This window comes from Drosophila albomicans, chromosome 2R (genome assembly GCF_009650485.2).
Source record: "Drosophila albomicans strain 15112-1751.03 chromosome 2R, ASM965048v2, whole genome shotgun sequence".
NCBI lineage: Eukaryota > Metazoa > Arthropoda > Insecta > Diptera > Drosophilidae > Drosophila > Drosophila albomicans.
In genome coordinates, this window is record NC_047631.2 from 16,968,792 (window position 1) to 16,992,739 (window position 23,948).

At 36.8% G+C, this 23,948-nt stretch overlaps 5 protein-coding genes across 5 annotated transcripts in view; 4 read left to right on the plus strand and 1 right to left on the minus strand.

Annotated features, from left to right (window-relative positions):
- Positions 1-23,948, minus strand: part of LOC117576729 (probable muscarinic acetylcholine receptor gar-1) — a 108,680-nt gene that overhangs the window by 80,455 nt on the left and 4,277 nt on the right. The gene's annotated exons all lie outside the window — the stretch shown is intronic.
- Positions 2,153-7,493, plus strand: LOC117573471 (aminopeptidase N-like). Its single transcript, XM_052007451.1, has 7 exons — positions 2,153-2,554; positions 2,609-2,905; positions 2,972-3,158; positions 3,280-3,527; positions 3,580-4,678; positions 7,149-7,159; positions 7,213-7,493. Exons 1-7 carry the CDS (start codon positions 2,211-2,213, stop codon positions 7,436-7,438), a joined length of 2,412 nt encoding a protein of 803 aa, XP_051863411.1. The 5' UTR covers positions 2,153-2,210; the 3' UTR covers positions 7,439-7,493.
- LOC117573475 (aminopeptidase N-like) lies at positions 8,363-15,110 on the plus strand. The gene is made up of 13 exons (XM_052006853.1): positions 8,363-8,988; positions 9,047-9,340; positions 9,404-9,590; positions 9,754-10,004; positions 10,056-11,165; positions 11,219-11,413; positions 11,779-11,833; positions 12,232-12,491; positions 12,542-12,838; positions 12,894-13,080; positions 13,155-13,399; positions 13,456-14,565; positions 14,619-15,110. Exons 1-13 carry the CDS (start codon positions 8,363-8,365, stop codon positions 14,839-14,841), a joined length of 5,040 nt encoding a protein of 1,679 aa, XP_051862813.1. The 3' UTR covers positions 14,842-15,110.
- Positions 16,701-19,693, plus strand: LOC127565918 (aminopeptidase N-like). The gene is made up of 6 exons (XM_052006854.1): positions 16,701-17,338; positions 17,393-17,689; positions 17,745-17,931; positions 18,005-18,249; positions 18,308-19,417; positions 19,471-19,693. The coding sequence occupies exons 1-6, from the start codon at positions 16,701-16,703 to the stop codon at positions 19,691-19,693; spliced, it is 2,700 nt and encodes an 899-aa protein (XP_051862814.1).
- On the plus strand, positions 20,543-23,662 carry LOC117576739 (aminopeptidase N-like). The gene is made up of 5 exons (XM_052007448.1): positions 20,543-21,182; positions 21,245-21,541; positions 21,600-22,034; positions 22,089-23,201; positions 23,256-23,662. Exons 1-5 carry the CDS (start codon positions 20,545-20,547, stop codon positions 23,551-23,553), a joined length of 2,781 nt encoding a protein of 926 aa, XP_051863408.1. The 5' UTR covers positions 20,543-20,544; the 3' UTR covers positions 23,554-23,662.

Genomic DNA, 23,948 nt, shown 5'->3' on the forward strand with positions numbered 1-23,948 from the left:
GTTACACTATTCCAATTACCTTCGTAACGAATTTGGATCGCACATATAATAATCTGACACCTTACACGTACTTCGATAAGAATAAGTCTTCGATTGAGATCTCTTTTAAAGAACCCATTGAATGGATTATCTTAAACCAAAAGCAATCCAACTACTATCGAGTTTTCTACGATAAGCCCATTCTCACCCAAATTAAACAATTATTCTCTACAATTAAAGGTCACCGCATCCCAGTAGAGAATAAGGCGCAGATAATTGATGATCTATTTCACTTTGCGAAAGCTGGAATGATCGATTATGCTGAAGTCTTTGAGTTTATGGAATATTTAAGTACAGAAATCGAGCATATTCCCTGGCGCACAGCTTACGTTGGTATGGAGCAAGTAGTTCGGCGATTAACCCCTCAACAACTACCCCATTTTGAAAAATATCTTAGAAATATTTCATATGTGGCTTTTAATGAAGTTACTGCCAAATCAAGTAGCTCTGATAGCGTGTTCGATGTGTATAATAGAAACTTGTTCGTGTCGTGGCTATGTAAATACCAGAATGTCAATTGTATTAATCAAGTGAATGTTATTTTTGAGGGGAGTCTTGAAAAGCCATCCCCAGATTATCGGGAGACATTTTACTGCGCAGTTTCACGGACTTCGGCTCATGCTCACCTCTGGAATTTATATCATATTGAGACAAATTCCGACGAGAAAGATCTTCTTTCGCGAGCTATTAGCTGTTCAAGGGACTATACGACATATCTTAAAGTGGAGGTATTTCTTTTTGAAAATGATGACCAACAGGGAATCGGTGTGATTCAGATGTATCAACAAAATCCGGATTTAATCACTCCCATATTTTTGATGATAAGAGAGAACATTTGGAAATTGATTGACAGGTATTGATATTGAGTAATTTTCGTCACTTATTACTAATTTTTTTAACATTTAGAATAGGCACATTACCAATGGTCATTGTTCTAAAGGATATGGTTGAATATTTTACAACGCGGGAACAGGAAGAACTGTTTTCTGATTTTGTTGAAAACAAATCTCACTTATTTGATAATAAAAGTGCAGAAACACTAAAATCCGCTTTGACCACGATACGTAAGAATATCGAATGGGCAGAGCAGAGATTGGGAAAGTTAGACAAATATCTGGCAAAATGGAATTAGGCACAATGACATCTTTAATTTCGAAAAAATGTAATTGACTATTGTAACATAAATAATTCGAAACACACAACTTAAAACAAGCAAATTATTTTAAAATATTTGCGATGCTCAAAATCTTGATGCCTTAATAAAGGATATTAGGCCTTAACCTTTTAATTGAAATTTATAACAGAATATAATGTATATAATTGTAGTATTGAAATGTATTTTTTTATGGAAAATAAGAAATATACAAGATTTTCAGCCAAAACTCCATTGCAGTCGGCGTAATTTGTTATACAAAAGTTTTTCTTTAATAACTTCTACAGTTTTTATCCTATCACAACCAAATCAGGAATCATAAATACTATAGTTCTTTTTGTATGCACTAAAATTCCCAACTCTAGCTTGAAAATTACAACTGTCATGCCTTTGCCCAATAAAGTTAACTTTCAGACCCAGATGCACTTACATCCAAACTATATCTCGGAAAACCTTAATTAATCAGGAAGACAAGTTATACATACTATATACATTTCTTAGAAAAAGAGCTTATAGCTAAAGCTACCGAAATTTCGTTTGCGTTTCAGCTTAACATCATAGAATTGTTTCATATAATTGATTGCCATAAAACCGGTTTCAAACAATTCAAAAATTTTAATTTCAAATTAGCAATAAAGCATTCCCAGGCATATATTATAATTTCCAGTTAATTCTCATTTTAGAATTTAAATAGCTGAATATATCTATAAGACACAAAATCTTTAGTTCCAGTATTCAACTAGCTTTCATTATGGAAGGTTCTGTTTCTCGTTGGCAGTTGCTCGTCGCTGCTATATCAATAACTGTAATAGCTAGTAGTACTGGCTACCGGCTCAGCAGAAGTGTATTGCCATCTTTTTACAACTTAACCATCGACATCGTCGAAGAAAAGTACAAAAAATTGGGTTCAACATTTGACGGAGAAGTTGCAATAACTTTACAGACGAATCAAAGTGATGTTTACGAAATAACACTTCATAAGGACTCCCTCGACATATCGAGCTGTTTGGTTTATAATATGAATGGTCTTTTGTACCAAAACGTTACGATTTCTTCACTGATATTTAATCCGAAGACTCAACTTTTAACAGTGCCTTTATTAGAGCCATTGACTGCCAATGAGAACTACACTCTCTATTTCAAATACACAGGAAATTTTAGATACGATTATTCAGGTCTGTTTAAAATAGCTGACAATCATTCTGAGGTCTTGTTAACACAACTGAAGACCATTTATGCTCGCTTGGTTTTTCCTTGTTTCGATGAACCTACATTTAAGGCAAAGTTTCAACTTCACCTTGGTCGACCAAGTGGCTATAATGCCATCAGTAACACCAAATTGTTGAGAACGACAAATGAAGGGTAAGCACAATAAATATTTTTTGAATCAAAATCAATCATAAATTTAAATTTCAGTAACGAGCGTTTTGTTGATCACTTTGATGTCACACCAATTATGTCTACATATCTATTGGCCTTTTTAATATCCGAGTATCAAGCTCAAGGCGATATCAGTAAATTTACAACTTTTACACCGCCGGATTATTATAATTACACCGGATTTAGTTACGGAACTGGAGTACGCGTGACAGATGCCTACAATGAACTATTTGAAATGCCCTACAACGAACTTGGAAATGAAGTTTTGCAATTTGCGACTGCGCCTTGGATCGATGAGATGGCAACGGAGAATTGGGGCCTTATCATTTTTAGGTGTTATTAGTTTATAATATTGGTCATGGACTACCTTCATCAATAATATTTGTATTTCTTTTATAGTGAAAAAATGCTTGTACATAAGCCTGGCTACACGGACTACTACAAGAACAAAGAATTCACATGTCGTGCGATCGGAAAAGAAGTTGCTCACATGTGGTTTGGTAACAGTGTTACTTTATCTTGGTGGAGTCACTATTGGCTAAACGAAGGCTTTGCTCGATATTACGGGATCATTATAGCTGATGAGGTAAATATAAAATGAAAAATATCCAAAAAAGACAAACGAATTCCATCTGTATCTTACAAATATCTTAAGTTTTACATTGTTATTATTACTTCATATAATAAATAGTGTCCTTTCCCAATAGAACTGCCGCAGTTATCACTTGGATCAACAGTTTGTTGTGGATAATCTTCAAAGAATCTTTGAAAAAGATGCGGTAGCTGGTTCCTTGCCCCTAACCAGTCCCGAGAAGAGCGTACAATCTCTCGCTGATATCAATAAACAGACTGACGGTTTCATAGAGGATAAGGGGGCCAGTATTATTCGGATGTGGCGTAATTTAATGGGTGGCAAGAACTTTAAGATATCCATCGATTCTTACTTGAAACAATAGTAAGTATCCGCCCTCCTAAGGTAGCATGTTTTTGCATCTTTTTTCTTTCAGTCATTTAAAAAACACAAATCCCAGCGATTTGTTCGCTCATCTGAGGCAAAACTGGCCAGCTCAGCCTGAAGTTGATTTGGATACATTCTTTTCCGACTTTACGGAGCAGGTGGGCTACCCAATGGTCATTGTGAACATCACTCAGGATAACCAAAAAATAATCCTACACCAAAAACGTTTTCTATATGATTATGAAGACGGTAGTGATGCCACCTTACGTTACACTATTCCAATTACTTTCACCACAAATCTGGATCGAATCCATTATAATTTGACACCTTACACGTACTTCAAAAAGAATGAGACTACAGTTGAAATTTCATTTGAAAATCCAATTAAATGGATTATCTTAAACCAAAAGCAATCCAACTACTATCGAGTTTTCTACGAACAACCAATTCTCAACCAAATTAAACAATTATTCTCTACAATCGAAAGTCGCCGCATCCCAGTAGAGAATAAGGCGCAAATAATTGATGATCTATTTCACTTTGCACACGCTGGAATGATCGATTATGGTGATGTCTTTGAGTTTCTCGAATTCTTAAGTACAGAAATCGAATATATTCCCTGGCGCGCAGCCTACAACGGTATGGAGAGAGTTGTTCGCCGATTAACCCCGCAACAACTACCCCATTTCGAGAAATATCTTACAAATATTACAACTCTGGTATTCTCTTTACGAGGCACAAAGTCTGGAAGAATTGAAGGCATATTTACTAAGTACAATCGAGAGATGCATGTAAAATGGCTTTGCAAATACCAAAATGTCAATTGTAATAACCAAGTAAAATTTCTTTTTGAGGGGAATATTGGAAAACCATCTCCAGATTATCGGGAGACATTTTACTGTGCAGTTTCACGAACAACGGCTCATGCTCGTCTCTGGCATTTATATAATAATGAAACAGATTCCAATGAGAAGGATCTTCTTTTGCGAGCTATTAGCTGCTCAAGGGACTATAGTACATATTTTAAACTCGAGTTGTTCCATGTGATACCCCATTATAAATGGACGAATGATTTGATACAAATCTATAAACATAATCCAGATTTAATTGGTCCCATATTTTCTATGATAAGTGAGAACATCGATGATGTTGTTGCCAGGTAAAATATAAAGAAACACCTCGTAATTATCAACTAATTTATTAAACTTTTAGATTGGGCAAGTATAAGATGATCGAAGTTCTAAGTGATATGGTTGATTATTTTACGACGCGGGAGCAAGAAGAGCAGTTCACAATCTTTATGGACAGAAACATTCACAGATTTGGCGAATCGGCAGAAACTCTCAAAGAAACATTTCTGACAACAATACGGAAGAATTTGGAATGGGCAGAGCAGAGACTTGGCAAGCTAGGCAACTATCTAGCAAAAAATTATTGAGCTAGTTGGACAAATTCAATGATAATAATAACACATACTTTAATATTAAAACAAGCTATGGACACTTGTATATATATATATATATTGCGTTTTATATTGCGTTTTATATTTAAATTTACACATAATTCATCGGAATAATAAAACTTAATTTTTATAAATTTAGAGAGACATTGCGTTCAATTTTTCAATTGCAGAAATGACAGTTATGTGGATCATTTTGATGTCACACCAATTATGTCTACATATCAGTTGGGTTTTCTAATATCCAAGTACCAAGCTCGTGGAAATCGCAGTGAATTTGCCATTTTATCTGCGCCTGAGTATTATAATTACACAGAGTTCAGTTACAATGTTGGAGAACGTGTGATAGCTGCCTACAACGACCTGTTTCAGATGCCTTATAAACAACTAGGAAATGAAGTCCTGCTATTTGCAGCTGATCCTGGGTCATTCGGAAATGCCAAGGAGAATTGGGGCCTTGTTATTTTTAGGTTGAGAAAGTTTCTAATTTGGCTCAAGACTAGCTAAATTAATTTGGTTTTCTTCTATTTATAGCAAAGAAGTGCTAATCCATAAGCCTGGATACACTGACGGACTCAAGAGCAAAGAGTTTACAACTAGAAACATTGCAAATAAAATAGCTCACTTATGGTTTGGAAATAGAGATACTTTATCCTGGCGGAATTATATCTGGTTAAATAAAGGCTTTCCTCGATTTTACGAGATCTTTATGACCGATCAGGTAAATATGAAAAGAAAGATGTTAAAGTTGTAACCGCAAAACAAAAATATGAGTAACAGTATAATCAACTCGACTATTCTCGACTCTCTTCAATTATTAAAAAAAATTGTTGGAATAAATTGATATTATTACTGCATATTAAAGTTCTCTTTCTCTACAGATCTATCACTATAAATATCGCATGGAAGAACAGTTTGTTGTAGATTATCTTCAGAGAATCCTTGAAAAGGATGCAGTGGCTACTTCTTTGGCCTTAACTAGTCCCGAGATAGCCATACAATCGTCTTATGTAATTGGCAACGAGGCCACCTTCTTCCCATATGACAAGGGTGCTAGCATCATTCGGATGTGGCGAAGTTTAATGGGAAGCGACAACTTTAACAAATCTATTATCAGTTACCTGAAGCAATAGTGAGATCTCCATCCAAGTTCTTGAATTTATTTTAACTTTTTTCTTTCTAGTCATTTAAAAAACACAAATCCCAGCGATTTGTTCGCTCATCTCAAGCAAAACTGGCCATCTCAGCCTGAAGTTGATTTGGATACATTCTTTGCCGACTTCACGGAGCAGGTGGGCTACCCAATGGTCATGTGAACATCACCCAAGATAACCAAAAAATAATCTTACATCAAAAACGTTTTCTATATAATTATAAAGACGGTAGTGATGCCACCTTACGTTATACCATTCCAATTACCTTCACAACGAATCTGGATCAAAGCTATTATAATCTGACACCTTACACGTACTTCAATAAGTATGAGACTACAATTGAAATTTATTTTGAAAATCCCATTGAATGGATTATCTTAAACCAAAAGCAATCCAACTACTATCGAGTTTTCTACGATAAAGCAATTCTCACCCAAATTAAACAATTATTCTCAACGTCTAGAAGCCGACGTGTCCCAGCTACGACTAAGGCACAAATCATTGATGATCTTTTTAACTTTGCATTCGCTGGAATGATTGATTATGCTGAAGTCTTTGAGTTTATGGAATATTTAGGTATAGAAATGGAGTATATTCCCTGGCGCGCAGCCTACAACGGTATGGAGAGTGTACAATCGAGAGATGCACGTCTCATGGCTTTGCAAATACCAAAATGTCAATTGTAATAACCAAGTGAAACTTCTTTTTGAGGGGAATATTGGAAAACCATCTCCAGATTATCGGGAGACATTTTACTGTGCAGTTTCTCGAACAACGGCTCATGCTCGTCTCTGGCATTTATATAATAATAAAACAGATTCCGATGAGAAGGATCTTCTTTTGCGAGCTATTAGCTGCTCAAGGGACTATAGTACATATTTCAAACTCGAATTATTCCATGTGATACCACATTATAAACATACGAATGATTTGATACAAATCTATAAACATAATCCAGATTTAATTGGTCCCATATTTTCTATGATAAGTGAGAACATCGATGAGTTTGTTGCCAGGTAAAATATCAAGAAACACCTCGGAATTATTAACTAATTTATTGAACTTTTAGATTGGGCAAGTATGAGATGATCGATGTCCTAAGTGATATGGTTGATTATTTTACGACGCGGGAGCAAGAAGAGCAGTTCACAATCTTTATGGACAGAAACATTCACAGATTTGGTGAATCGGCAGAAACTCTCAAAGAAACATTTCTGACAACAATACGGAAGAATCTGGAATGGGCAGAGCAGAGACTTGGCAAGCTGGGCAACTATCTAGCAAAAAATAATTGAGCTAGTTGGAGAAATTCAATGATAATAATAACACATACTTTAATATTAAAACAATCTATTGATACTTGAATGGGTATATATTGAGTTATATATTTTATGTTTAAACTTAATTTTTATAAATTTAGAGACACATTGCCTCAATGAATACAATACCATGATAATAATGAATTAGTGTCAACTATATATTTTCATTGACAGGGCAAAAATTGTAAAGAGCTGATATTAACATACATAGCCAACGATGAAATGTATTTTGACTTCCGACTATAGAAGACCTAACAATAAATCAGAATAAATCACTTCCATGCCGAAGGCCTTTACAACAAGTGCTTTAGAAATAATGTAAGTGTTAATTATAAGTATATCTAGCCTTTTTAAATAAATAAATATTTTCACTTCATAAAAATAAAGTCATGAACTAAAAGCTAACAATATTTGGTTTATATCCGTAAATTTTAAATTTAAATTTGTAAAAAGGCGTAGACAGACTTACATATATTATTGTTTTCATTCAATTCGCGTATTTTAGAGTTGTGATTACTAAGTCAATAATTGCTAAGATTATTCGACAAACTTATTTCGTTAACTACAAAAACCTTCCTTAATTAGGGAATCAGATTATTTGTATATTTCAACGAGAAAGCAAAGAACTAAGTACTATCGAGATTTCACTTGTGTTTGTGCTTAAAAATAAGCTGCTAAAAAAATCAACAGACTAGAACTGATTATCTCATAACTAATTACCCTTGAGCCGGTTTGAAAGAAATGAAAAATTTTAAATTCAAATTAGCAACGAAGCGTTCATAGCGCATATATGTACATATTATAAACTCCAGTGAATTCGTATTTTAGAATTTGGATAGCTGCGTATGTATATCTATAAAACACAACATTTTCAGTTCCAGTATTGAATTAGCTTTCATTATGAAAAGTTCTGTTCCTTGTTGGCAGTTGCTCGTCGCTGCTATATTATTGACTCTGATAGGCAGAAGTACAAGTGATAATTACCGCCTTAGTAGAAGTGTATTGCCATCTTTCTACAACTTAACCATTAACATCCAAGCAGAAAGGTATGCAACATTGGGCTCCTCATTTATCGGCGAAGTCGCGATTACTTTACAGACTAATCAAAGTGACACTTATGAAATAACACTTCATAAGGAGTCTCTTGACATATCGAGTTGTTTAGTGTATAATAAGGATGGTGCCTTACAGCAAAACGTAACAATTACTTCACAAAAATATAATCGGACAACACAACAGTTAACAGTGCCTCTGTTAGAGGCATTGACTGTGAATGAGAACTATATTCTGTATTTCAAATACACTGGCTATGTTAGAACAGATGAGACAGGTTTGTTTTTACAATCTTACGAAACCAACAAATATCACAAAGTTTACATAACACAACTGGAGCCTGTGTATGCGCGAGTCGTATTTCCTTGCTTCGATGAACCTACATTTAAGGCAAAGTTCCAACTTCATCTTGCTCGACCAAGTGAATTTAATGCCGCAAGTAACACCAGATTGATAAGAACAACAAAAGAAGGGTAAGTCTAGTACATTTTCTTTAAATAAATGAATAACAATCTAAAATTTTGATTGCAGAAATTACAATGTGGATCATTTTGATGTTACACCAATTATGTCTACATATCTATTGGCCTTTGTAATATCCGAGTACCAAGCTCGAGGCAATCTCAGTGAATTTGCCATTTTATCTGCGCCTGAATATTATAATTACACAGAGTTCAGTTTCAATGTTGGAGAATGCGTGATAGCTGCCTACAACGAACTGTTTCAGATGCCTTATAAACAACTGGGAAATAAAGTCCTGCAATTTGCAACTAAGCCTTGGTCCTTCGACAATGCCATGGAGAATTGGGGCCTTATTATTTTTAGGTACAGAAAATTTTGTATTGTCTCAGGACTAGCACAATGAATTCAAATTTCTTCTACTTATAGTGAAGAAATGCTGATCCATAGACCTGGCTACACTGACGGTCTCAAAAACAAGGAGTTTACAATTCGAATGATTGCACATGAAATAGCTCATATGTGGTTTGGAAATAGTGTTACCTTATCCTGGTGGAGTCATTTCTGGTTAAATGAAGGCTTTGCGCGATTTTACGAGATCTTTATGACCGATCAGGTAAATATGAAAGGAAAAATGTCAAAGTTGCAAACGCATATCAAACTCGTTAAATTGAGAAGATTTACCGATATCAAAATATAAGTAACAATATAATCAACTCGACTTTTGCTGACTCCCTATAAATAGTATCTACAATTGTTATTATTTTCTTTCTCTAAAGATCTACAACTATAAATATCGCATGGAAGAACAGTTTGTTGTAGATTATCTTCAGAAAATCCTTGAAAAGGATGCAGTGGCTATTTCTTTGCCCTTAACTAGTCCCGAAATAACCATACAATCTTTTGATGAAATCGACACGCAGGCCAACTTCTTTGCATATGAAAAGGGTGCCAGCATCATTCGAATGTGGCGAAATTTAATGGGAAGCGACAACTTCAACAAATCTATCAACAGTTACCTGAAGCAATAGTGAGTTCTCCAACCAAGTTCTTGAATTTTTTTTAACTTTTGCCTTTCTAGTCATTTTAAAAACACAAATCCCAACGATGTGTTCGCTCATCTCAAGCAAAATTGGCCATCTCAGCCTGAAGTTGATTTGGATACGTTCTTTTCAGACTTCACGGAGCAGGTGGGCTACCCAATGCTCATTGTGAACATCACCCAGGATAACCAAAAAATAATCTTACACCAAAAACGTTTTCTATATGATTATGAAGACGGTAGTGATGCCACTTTACGTTATACCATTCCAATTACCTTCACAACCAATCTGGATCAAAGCTATTATAATCTGACACCTTATACGTACTTCTATAAGAATGAGACTACAGTTGAAATTTCTTTTGAAAATCCCATTGAATGGATTATCTTAAACCAAAAGCAATCCAACTACTATCGAGTTTTTTACGATCAACCAATTCTCACCCAAATTAAACAATTATTTTCCACATCTAGAAGCCGACGTGTCCCAGCTACGACTAAGGCACAAATCATTGATGATCTCTTTAACTTTGCATACGCTGGAATGATCGATTATGCAGATGTCTTCGAATACTTAGAATATTTGAGATACGAATTCAATTATGTTCCCTGGAACGCAGCCTACCGTGGTATGAAGAGAGTAGTTCAGCGATTAACACCACAACAGCTGCCTTATTTTGAGAAATACCTTTCAAATATTACAACTGGGATTTTTAATGAACTATCAGCAAAATCAAGCAGCTCTGATAGCGTGATGGATGTCTATAATCGAGTCTTGCATGTATCATGGCTGTGTAAATACCAGAATACCAATTGTAATAAGCAAGTGGAACTTCTTTTTCTGGGAAATCTTGAAAAGCCATCCCCAGACTATCGAAAGACATTTTACTGTGCAGTTTCACGAACGGATGCTCATGCTCGCCTGTGGGAGTTATATAATAATGAGATCGATTCTGATGATAAGAATCTAATATTGCGATCTATTAGCTGTTCAAGGGACTATAGAACATATATCAAACTCGAATTATTCCATTTAATACCTTATTCCAAACAACCAAAATACTTGAAAGAGATCTATCAACAAAATCCAGATTTAATTGATCCCATATTTTCTATGATAAGTGAGAACATCGATGCGTTTGTTGCCAGGTAAAATATCAAGAAACATCTCGAAATTATTAACTAATTTATTGAACTTTTAGATTGGGCAAGTATGAGATGATCGAAGTCCTAAGTGATATGGTTGATTACTTTACGACGCGGGAGCAAGAAGAGCAGTTCACAATCTTTATGGACAGAAATATTCACAGATTTGGTGAATCGGCACTAACTCAAAAAAATAGGTTTTTGACAACAATACGAAAAAATCTGGAATGGGCAGAGCAGAGATTGGGCAAGTTAGCCAACTATCTGAAAAAATGGAATTAGATAGTTTGAACTGTCCAGGTGTTTAAGAAAATTTGGTTGATTGTCCAATACGATGTACTAATTAATGATGAATGCCAAATTTTAAATAAAATCATTTTGTGAATATTGAAATTGAATCAACAGGCCATAATTTATAATTGTCGTTAGTTTAAACATTTAAGGCATTGCTTACATTTAAGCCAGTTCTAAGAACTGAAAAAAACCTATAAAAAATTTTATTTTAAATATGATATGATATACCCAATTCTAAGTATTGGGAAGTAACTAAGCAGCAACATATTGTAATAATAAATTGGGAATTATTGCACATTTTTTGTAATACTTTCCCACATAGTAAAAGTCACAACGACTTGCGTATTGAGAGCGCAATCACCGATCGAACTCTCAAAGTCTAAATAGAGCAACAAAATAAATTTGCAATGATAATAACGAATAAGAAAGTTACATTCGAGTGTGGTCCACTGTGAAATACCCGCTACACATTTTTAATAAATGCAAAACAATGCGTAACCGGTACTATCGGTAAAATATATCAAATAAATATATATTATAGAAAAACCAAATAAATATACAAAATACTATATTCGATATATCTATATACTACTTACATACAATAGAGTACAATATATACCACATGTTCAACTATAAGTCGATTTTGGAGTAACTTCTAAGACTATACCACAACGCGACAGATGAAGTCGATTTTGGAAATATAAATTTATTTATTGAATAACTTCTAAGACTTTTATATGATCACAAGAAAACGTATGTATACTAAGTTTTTAAGATCTACTTTAAGTACTCAGGGAAAGTAAAATCTGATACATTAGGTCTATTTTCAAAGGAAATATGGAACGCTGGGAACTCTAGTACCAGAGCTCACAAAGAGTTTTTATTTTTAACACAATTCGAATTAAAAGATGCCCGATTTGTATTTCCCTGTTTTGATGAACCAGCATTTAAGGCAAAGTTTCAGCTTCACATTGGACGACCAAGTGGCTATTATGCCGTCAGCAACACAAGATTGATGGAAACAACAAATGAGGGGTAAGCTTAAATGGATAATATTTGCATCAATATATCGCATTCAATTTCAGCAAAAATTACTTTGTGGATCACTTTGAAGTAACTCCCATCATGTCCACATATCTAGTCGCCTTTCTAATATCAAACTATCAGGCTCGAGGCAATATTAGCGACTTTGCTGTCTTATCATTGCCGGAACATTACAATAAGACAGAGTTCAGTTACAATGTTGGAAAACGCGTAGTGATGGCATTCAATGAACTATTCCCCATATCATATAAACAATTGGGAAATGACGTTCTACTTTTTGCGAGTGTACCTTCGTTTGATATCGTCGGCATGGAGAATTGGGGCCTCATATTTTACAGGTTCGATTAGTGAAAGAAATATTTTGATCATGACTCATTTATGGCAATCTTATAGCGAAGAACTACTGGTGCAAAAACCCGGGTACACTGACGGTTTTGTGCACAAAGAGTTTACATGCCGAATGATTGCACATGAGATGGCCCACATGTGGTTTGGAAACAGTGTATCCTTATCCTGGTGGAGTCATTTCTGGTTAAATGCAGGATTTGCCCGTTTGTATGAGATCCTCGTTACACATCAGGTACATTTTAATATGAATGCTATTAATGAACATTTAAAAATTCATCGAATCTTTTAATATTTTTCATTTACTAGCTCTACCCAGAATATCATTTGGATCAACAGTTTGTTATACATCTTCAGACGATATTTGATGAAGACGCTATGAATAGTTCCCAACCATTAAGTAGTTCCGAATCGAGCATACAAACAGAATCTGAATTTGAAGAACTTTTTGGAAGTTTTTCATATGAAAAGGGTGCTAGCATTATTCGAATGTGGCGAAGCGCAATGGGAGCCGTCAACTTTGATAACTCAATTAATAGTTACCTGAAGCAATAGTAAGTTACCATGCCCTCGATTTCTTGTAGTTTTTTCATAATATTCTTTATTTAAGTCATTTAAAAAACACAAATCCCAGCGATTTGTTCGCTCATCTCAAGCAAAACTGGCCAGCTCAACCTGAAGTTGCTTTGGATACGTTCTTTTCCGACTTCACGGAGCAGGTGGGCTACCCAATGGTCATTGTAAACATCACCCAGGATAACCAAAAAATTATTCTACGCCAAAAACGTTTTTTGTATAATTATGAAGACGGTAGTGATGCCACTTTACGTTATACCATTCCAATTACGTTCGCCACGAATGTGAAAAACACATTTTATAATCTGACACCTTACATGTACTTCGATAAGAATAAGACTACGGTTGAGATATTTTTCAAGGAACCCATTGAATGGATAAGCTTGAACCTTAAGCAAACTAGTTACTATCGAGTGCTCTACGATAAACCAATTCTTGCCCAACTTAAACTGGCCCTCTCCAAGAACGGACACAGTTCAATTCCAGTTGAAAATCGCGCACAGATTATTGACGATCTCTTCAGCTTTGCTCTCGCTGGAATGATCGATTACGTGGATGTGTTTGAATTTTTAGAGTATTTGAAAAACGAATTCGATTATGTTCCATGGTATGCTGCCTACAGAGGATTGCTGGGGGTATCGCAACGATTAACCCCACATCAATTGCCCTATTTCGCGAAATATCTTAATAATATTACATCCGCGGTCTTCGCTAAGCTAACTGTCAAATCGAATAGCGACGATACAGTAATGGATGTGTATAATCGACAATTGCAAGTGTCTCTCCTTTGCAAATACCAAAATACCGAATGCAATAACCAAGTAAAACTTCATTTTGAAGCGCATCTCGAGAAGCCTTCCCCAGATTATCGTGAAACCTTTTACTGTGCAGCAGCACGCACGACAGGTTACGCCCGAATCCTCGATCTATATACTAATGAAAGTGACTTGGAGGAGAAACATATGCTATGGCGGGCCTTAAGTTGTACGAGAGATTATCGTGCACATTACAATAACATGGTATTTAACAGCAAGATTGTTGAGAATAAGACCGACGGCGTGACACAGATGTATGAGGAGAATCCCGATTTAATTACACCCATTTTATCCATGTTAGCAGAGAACATTACGAAGTGGAGCAATTTGTAAGTTATCTGGTAATGTAATATGACTCTTCACTAATTTTTTTAACTTTCAGTTTGGGCGATTCGTGGGAAACTGTAGTAATGTTGAATAAAATGTCTGAGTCCTTCACAACCGTGGAGCAGGCAAATATATTCGCCGAATTGATCGATAAAAATTCGGAATTCTTTGGTACAGACATTGAAGTGCTTGAATCCGCTCTGGAAAGAGTAAAAACGAACCTAGAGTGGGCAAAGCAGCGATTGAGCAATCTAAACAACTATCTGAGGAGAAGATGAAGAACGAAGTAGAGCTGTCAAATTCAAGATATAATTAATAATTTTAGCTATAAAGCCGATCGATTTGAGTCAAATTAAATACACATTTTGCATAAGCTCATTATGCGTTCACAAATTGTTTACTTTAAAACCGGTTTCAGAATGCTTCAAGACTGCAAATCAAATTTAACAACGACGCTTGTTGATATGATACTGAGAACTGGAAATATTAAACGTCATTGCTCGGTTAGTTAGAATCAGAAAATAAATCATTTTTACATAATGAGTCACACTTTATATTGGAGTTCTTGAGAATAATAAAACAAACCCATATCTTAGAAAACACGTGTCGATACTTTAGTAAAACAACTATATAGATAGCAGCGTGAACTGGGAATTACGAATTATAACAGTTACCATAAACATGATATCAGTTAAATTCATGTTTTCATGATATTCGCAAACATTGATCAACATTTAAGCTGTCTCGTCACCTATTTGGAAAAATACATGTAGTATTAAGATGTCAATCAAATTAATGAAAGCAAGGTTTCAGATCGCAACCAAATTTTCAGGAATCACAACTACTATAAATATTATTGTACATACCAAAATTCGCAGCTTTCGCTCTAAAGTTACGCTTGTTATTCGATTTGCTTTTTGATTTTTGATTTGCGGGGTCGAAAGTGGGCGTGGTAAAAATTTGATACAAACTTGATATGCGTGCAAACATAACAAATGCTGTCGAGTAGCTCTATCTCTTATAGTCTCTGAGATCTAGTGTTTGACACGGACAGACGGACAGACACATTGACGGACAGACATGGCTAGATCGTCTTGGCTGTTGATGCTGATCAAGAATATATATACTTTATAGGTTCTTCTACCTGTTACATACATTTCCTGCCGGCACAAAGTTATAATACCCTTCTACCATATGGGTAGCGGGTATACAAATTTAATTTTAGATATGATATACCCATTACTAAGTATTGGGAAGTAACTAAGCAGCAAAATATCGTAATAAATAAGTAAGAAAGCTACAGTCGAGTGTACTCGACTGTGAGATACCCGCCACCCATTTTGAATAAACGCAATATATTTTGCGGTATATTTCTCAAAATATACCAAATATACTACAAAAATACTAAAAATATACCAAATGGTATATGTGGTATATCGATATAGTACCGCATTCAAAATATACCATAGACGGCACAATATACCAGATTGTTAGCCAAAGCAACTAAGACCCCTAGTAAGTTGGCGTTTTTGCCCATACAAAAGTATTTCTTTAATAACTTCGACAATTTTTATCTGATCGCAACCAAATTTTCAAGAATCATAACTACTACAGTAGTTATTGTATATAACAAAATTCGTAGCTCTAGCTTTAAAATTATGCTTGTTATTCGGTTTTTTTGATTTGCGGGGGCGAAAGTGGGCGTGGCAAAAATTTGAAGCAAACTTGATCTGCGTGCAAACATAACAAATGCTGTCGAAAAAAAATTATAGCTCTATCTCTTATAGTCTCTGAGATCTAGGTGTTCATACGGACGGACGGACGGACGGACAGACGGACAGACGGACATGGCTATATCGTCTCGGCTGTTCACGCTGATCAAGAATATATATACTTTATAGGGTCGGAGATGCCTCCTTCTACCTGTTACATACATTTCCTGCCGGCACAAAGTTATAATACCCTTCTACCCTATGGGTAGCGGGTATAAAAACACACGCCCTCTAGACATTAAAATGAGCTCTGGGTATAATTTATTAGAAATCTGGACCAGCTGAACGAGTAACAATTATCAGAAACGTAAAGTCGATATAAAACTCAATACAAATCCCGTCTCAATAGCGAGCTAGCTTTCATAATGAAAGGTTCTATTGTCGGATTGTGGCTGTTAACCGCAGTTATTACATTGAATCTGATAGCCAATTTAGAGGTTGTCGGTTATCGGCTAAGCAGATACATACGCCCATCGTTTTACAATTTATCTATCAATATCCAAGACGATGCATCGAATCCGGGCACAACGTTTAATGGCGAAGTCGCCATAACTCTGCAGTCGAATCAGAGCAACTTACTGGAAATAACTCTACATAAAAAGCTTCTTAATATAACGCGCTGCTTGCTATACAATAAGGATGGACGCCTGCAACAAGATATTGCAGCTAGTCAACTGCGGTATGACAATGAGACTGAACTGCTGACAGTGCCTCTTTTGCAACCACTGATTGTCAATGCAAACTACACGTTGTACTTTAAGTACTCAGGGAAAGTACAATCTGATACGTTAGGTCTATTTTCAAAGGAAATATGGAACGCTGGGAACTCTAGTGCCAGAGCTCACAAAGTGTTTTTAACACAATTCGAATCGATAGATGCCCGATTTGTATTTCCCTGTTTTGATGAACCTGCATTTAAGGCAAAGTTTCAGCTTCACATTGGACGACCAAGTGGCTATAATGCCGTCAGCAACACTAGATTGATGGAAACAACAAATGAGGGGTAAGCTTAATTAAATGCATAATATTTGCATCAATATATCGCATTCAATTTCAGGAAAAATTACTTTGTAGATCACTTTGACGTAACTCCCATCATGTCCACATATTTAGTGGCCTTTCTAATATCAAACTATCAGGCTCGAGGCAATATTAGCGACTATGCTGTCTTATCATTGCCGGAACATTACAATAAGACAGAGTTCAGTTACAATGTTGGAAAACGCGTAGTAGCGGCATTCAATGAACTATTCCCCATATCATATAAACAATTGGGAAATGACGTCCTACTTTTTGCGAGTGTACCTTCGTTTGATATCGTCGGCATGGAGAATTGGGGCCTCATATTTTACAGGTTCGATTAGTGAAAGAAATATTTTGATCATGACTCATTTATATCAATCTTATAGCGAAGAACTACTGGTGCAAAAACCCGGGTACACTGACGGTTTTGTGCACAAAGAGTTTACATGCCGAATGATTGCACATGAGATTGCCCACATGTGGTTTGGAAACAGTGTCACCTTATCCTGGTGGAGTCATCTCTGGTTAAACGAAGGATTTGCCCGTTTGTATGAGATCCTCGTCACACATCAGGTACATTTTAATATAAATGCTATTGATGAAAATTTAAATATTCATCGAAACTTTAATATTTTTCATTTACTAGCTCTACCCAGAATATCATTTGGATCAACAGTTTGTTATACATCTTCAGACGATATTTGATGAAGACGCTATGAATAGTTCCCATCCATTAAGTAGTTCCGAATCGAGCATACAAACAGAATCCGAATTTGAAGAACTTTTCGGCAGTTTTTCATATGAAAAGGGTGCTAGCATTATTCGAATGTGGCGAAGCGCAATGGGAGCCGTCAACTTTGATAACTCAATTAATAGTTACCTGAAGCAACAGTAAGTTTAACATGCGCTTGATTTCTTGTAGTTTTTTTTATAATATTCTTTATTTAAGCCATTTAAAAAACACAAGTCCCAGCGATCTGTTTGCTCATCTCAAGCAAAACTGGCCAGCTCAACCTGAAGTTGTTTTGGATACGTTCTTTTCAGACTTCACGGAGCAGGTGGGATACCCAATGGTCATTGTGAACATTACTCAAAACCAACAACGAGTAATCCTACACCAAAAACGTTTTCTAAATGATTATGAAGACGGTAGTGATGCCACCTTACGTTACACCATTCCAATTACGTTCGCCACGAATGTGAAGAACACATTTGATAATCTAACACCTTACACGTACTTCGATAAGAATAAGACTACGGTTGAGATCTCCTTTAAGGAGCCCATTGAATGGATAATCTTGAACCTTAAGCAATCTAGTTACTATCGAGTGCTCTACGATAAACCAATTCTTGCCCAACTTAAACTGGCCCTCTCCAAGAACGGACACAGTTCAATTCCAGTTGAAAATCGCGCACAGATTATTGACGATCTCTTCAACTTTGCTCACGCTGGAATGATTGATTACGTGGATGTGTTTGAATTTTTAGAGAATTTGAAAAACGAATTTGATTATGTTCCGTGGTATGCTGCCTACAAAGGTTTGATAAGGGTATCGCAACGATTAACGCCACAACAATTGCCTTATTTCGGGAAATATCTTAATAATATTACATCCGCGGTCTTCGCCAAGCTAACTGTGAAATCGAATAGCGACGATACAGTGATGGATGTGTATAATCGACAATTGCAAGTGTCTCTCCTTTGCAGATACCAAAATACCGAATGCAATAACCAAGTAAAACTTCATTTTGAGGCGGATCTCGAGAAGCCTTCCCCAGATTATCGTGAAACCTTTTACTGTGCAGCAGCACGCACGACAGGTTACGCCCGAATCCTCGAACTATATACTAATGAAAGTGACTTGGAGGAGAAACATATGCTATGGCGGGCCTTAAGTTGTACGAGAGATTATCGTGCACATTACAATAACATGGTATTTAACAGCAAGATTGTTGAGAATAAGACCGACGGCGTGACACAGATGTATGAGGAGAATCCCGATTTAATTACACCCATTTTATCCATGTTAGCAGAGAACATTACGAAGTGGAGCAATTTGTAAGTTATCTGGTAATGTAATATGACTCTTCACTAATTTTTTTAACTTTCAGTTTGGGCGATTCGTGGGAAACTGTAGTAATGTTGAATAAAATGTCTGAGTCCTTCACAACCGTGGAGCAGGCAAATCTATTTGCCGAATTGATCGATGAAAATTCGGAATTCTTTGGTACAGACATTGAAGTGCTTGAATCCGCTCTGGAAAGAGTAAAAATGAACCTAGAGTGGGCAAAGCAGCGATTGAGCAATCTAAACAACTATCTGAGGAGAAGATGAAGAACGAAGTAGAGCTGTCAAATTCAAGATATAATTAATAATTTTAGCTATAAAGCCGATCGATTTGAGTCAAATTAAATACACATTTTGCATAAGCTCATTATGCGTTCACAAATTGTTTGCTTTAAAACCTGTTTCAGAATGCTTCAAGACTGCAAAACAAATTTAGCAACGACGCTTGTTGATATGATACTGAAAACTGGTAATATTAAGCGTCATTGCTCGGTTTATTATAATCAGAAAATAAGTCAGTTATACTTAATGAGTCACACATTATATTGGATTTCCTCACAATAATAAAAAACAAATATTTTAGAAAACACGAGTCGATACTTTGGTAAAACAACTATGTAGATAATAACGTGAACTGGAAATTATGAATTATAGTACAACAGTTACCATAAACATGATATCAGTTTAATTCATGTTTTCATGATATTCGCAAACATTGATTAACATTTCAGCTATCTCGTCACCTATTCGGAAAAATATATGTAATATTAAGATGTCAATCAAATGAAACAAAGCAAGGTTACATGAAACCGGATTTTATTTCGGATGTCAAAGGGTTAATGTGCCTCTTTGATTAACATTACTTCATGGGAATTACATGTTGTAGCATACACACAAAAACAAGAACAATAACAACAACAACAACAGCAACACCGATAACACGTACAGCAACAATGTGCGAGGTGTGGCTGCCTAATCATCATATCGATACCCATTGTCCATGTTATCTTATCGACAAACACAAACATCATCTGTTTTAGGGGATTTTTATTATTATTAGTTTGCTTTCAAGCTTTTTGGGTCAACATACAACACTCAGTATTGAGCTTGCTGTCAGCATGAAAGGTTCTGGCATCGGAATGCGGCTGCTGGCCGTTGCTGTCATATCACTGACTCTGATAGCCACTTCGGACTGTGCCGGTTATCGTCTCAGCAACAACGTATGGCCATCGTTCTACAACTTAACCATTAATATACAAGGCGATACCACAAATCCGGGCAGCACATTCGATGGAGAAGTCGCAATAACTTTGCAGACAAATCAGAGCAACTTACAGGAAATTACACTCCACAAAGATGCGCTAGACATCTCAAGCTGTTCGCTCTATAACCAGAATGGTCTCTTACAACAGAGTGTGGCAACGACTTCCCTGATATTTGACCAAGAGACACAACAGCTGACAGTGCCGCTGTCTCAGGCGCTGACTGCGAACGTGAACTACACGTTGCACTTTCAGTTCACAGGGACTGTAAGAACTGATTTGGTTGGCTTATTCTCGGCCAGCTATGTGGAGCCAGAGAGTGGCAAGACCAAATGGGTTCTGCTGACTCAGATGCAGCGCATCAATGCCCGGCTTGTGTTTCCCTGCTTCGATGAGCCAGCCCTTAAGGCACAGTTTGAAGTACACATTGGGCGACCAAATGGCTTCAACTCGATCAGCAACACTCGATTGAAAGCAACAACAAGCGATGCAGCGTAAGCATGAATTTATAGATAACCAATAAATGTATAATATTGATATTAAATTTCAATTGCAGTAATAATCGCTATGTGGATCACTTTGAAGTGACGCCTTTGATGTCGACCTATCTCTTGGCATTTGTTATCTCCGAGTATTCCCGAGTACAGGGAGACACAGAGTTGGCTCTATATTCACGGCCAGAGTATATTAACAAGACAACATTCAGTTACAAGGTTGGACAACAAGCGCTGGCCGCCTACAATGAGATATTCCAACTGCCATACCAACAACTGGGAAATGATGTACTGCAATTCACGAGCTCGCCACGTTTTCCCCACAACGGTATGGAGAACTGGGGTCTTATCATTTACAGGTCGGTTTAACCATTTTAATTCGTAACAATATAATCTACCATCTCTCTGATCACTCAGCGATGCTGTGCTGGTGCAGGATGCTGGCTATACTGACGGCCTCAAGGATCTGGAGTTCACCACTCGCATAGTTGTGCATGAGGTGTCCCATATGTGGTTTGGCGACAGTGTCACCTTCTCTTGGTGGAGCTACTTTTGGCTCAACGAAGCCTTTGCCCGTTACTACGAGTACTTCATGACCCACCAGCTGAGTCCAGAGTATCAGTTGGATCAACAGTTCGTTGTGCGACAACTGCAGTTAATCTTACGCACAGATGCAGTGGCCAGCACACAACCCATGACCAGTCTGGAGGCAAATGTGCAAACTCCTGCTCAGATTGCCAACAAGTTCAGCAGCATCGCTTATGCCAAAGGCGCTAGCATCGTTCGCATGTGGCGGAATATTATGGGAGGCGAAAACTTTGAGAAGTCCATCAACAGCTATCTAAAAGAATAGTAAGTTAAATACTTCATCTCGTGATAGCCAACTAATTTCATAAACTTTTATAGCCACTTGAATTCTACCAAGCCCAGCGATTTGTTTACTCATCTTAAGGAAAATTGGCCAGCTCAGCCTGCAGTGGATTTGGATGAGTTCTTTACCGACTTCACGGAACAGGAAGGTTATCCCATGATCACAGTGAACTTCACCGAGGAGAATCACCGAGCTGTGCTAAGGCAGAAACGCTTCTTATCCAATCCTGGAGATGGCAGCAATGCCACCATTCTCTACACTATTCCGATAACATTTGCAACGAATTTGAAGCCCAACTTCCAAAACATGACGCCTGGCATTTATTTCAGAAAGAATATAACTCAGGTTCAATTGAATTCCCAGAATGCACTCGACTGGATCATACTAAATGTCCAGCAATCCAATTACTATCGTGTGCTCTACGACACTCCGATTTTGAACAACATTCAACTGGCTTTGACTCAGTCTGATCACAGTTCCATTGCCGTTGAGAATCGTGCCCAGCTCATCGATGATCTTTTTAACTTTGCCTATGCCAAAATGTTGGATTACGCCGAGGTCTTCCAGTTTATTGAGTATATGAGCAAGGAAGTCCATTACATTCCCTGGTATGCGGCCTACACTGGCATGGAGCGTGTGGCAAAGCGTTTAACGCCACATCAGCTGACAAATTTCGAGAAATATCTGAAGGACATTACAGCGGCGGTCTACGCAAAGCTAACTGTCAATTCAAGGGACTACGATGTTCCGCTGGATGTGTACAACCGAGAGATGCAAGTGTCCTGGCGGTGCAAATATCAAAATACCGCTTGCAACAACGATGTGAAGATCAGCTTTGAGGGGAACGTGGAACAACCATCGCCAGACTATCGTGAAACCTTCTATTGTGCAGCTGCTCGCACTACGGGCTATACTCGAGTGCTGGAGTTGTACCAGAAGGAAACAAATAGTGCTGAGAGGGATCTGCTTTGGAAAGCGGCCAGCTGCACGAGGGAATATCGCAATCACTACACGACACAGATACTGGGCAACTCGACAACAGTGGCTCAAAAGACAACAGGTTTGGCGCAGATGTATGAACAGAATCCCAATTTGATCAGTGCCATATTCTCAATGATCACTGAGGATATTCAGCTGTTGTATGCAGCGTAAGTTGAATATTTCTACTTTTAGCTTGTGACTAATTTGATTCACTTTTACAGTTTGGGCAGCTGGTCAACCACAGCTGAAGTGCTGAGCGATTTGGCCGATTACTTTACAACGACAGAGCAAGAGCAACAATTCTCCGAATTCATAGACAAAAACTCGGCGCTATTTGGTGATTCGGCCTTAACATTGAAGACAGCTCAGAGCACGGTGAGCACAAATCTGCAATGGGCAGATCAGCGTTTGGGTAAATTAGTCAATTTTTTGGCATCAAGAAATAGCGCCGCTGGACTCACGATAGCCACAACTTTGCTAATGCTGATGTCGACTTTAATAAGTTTATTGTTGAAGTAGCCAATGTTGGCAAATGTTGATTCATTGTAAATTAAATTATATAGGATAATTTGTAAATACTTTTCTAATATCAATCAAAATATACTTTGTACCGAACAACTATCAATTGCGTATTTAAGACCCTAGACACCTGGGACCTCCCATGGGAAGCACTATTTGTAATCTAATCTTATCTTGAATAATGATTAATGAGTGTTAATTAGAGTGTTCCACGAAATTTTATAAAATGATGTCCCTATAATACAGCAATAAATATGACTAAATTGCTTGTGACCATTATGAACTTAATAATTATCATGAACAACTATAAATCTTGAGTTCTTATCAGAAGTTTGGACAGCACACCCACAAATATTTTATTGTTGTATTTATTATCAGTTGGAAACAATTATCTT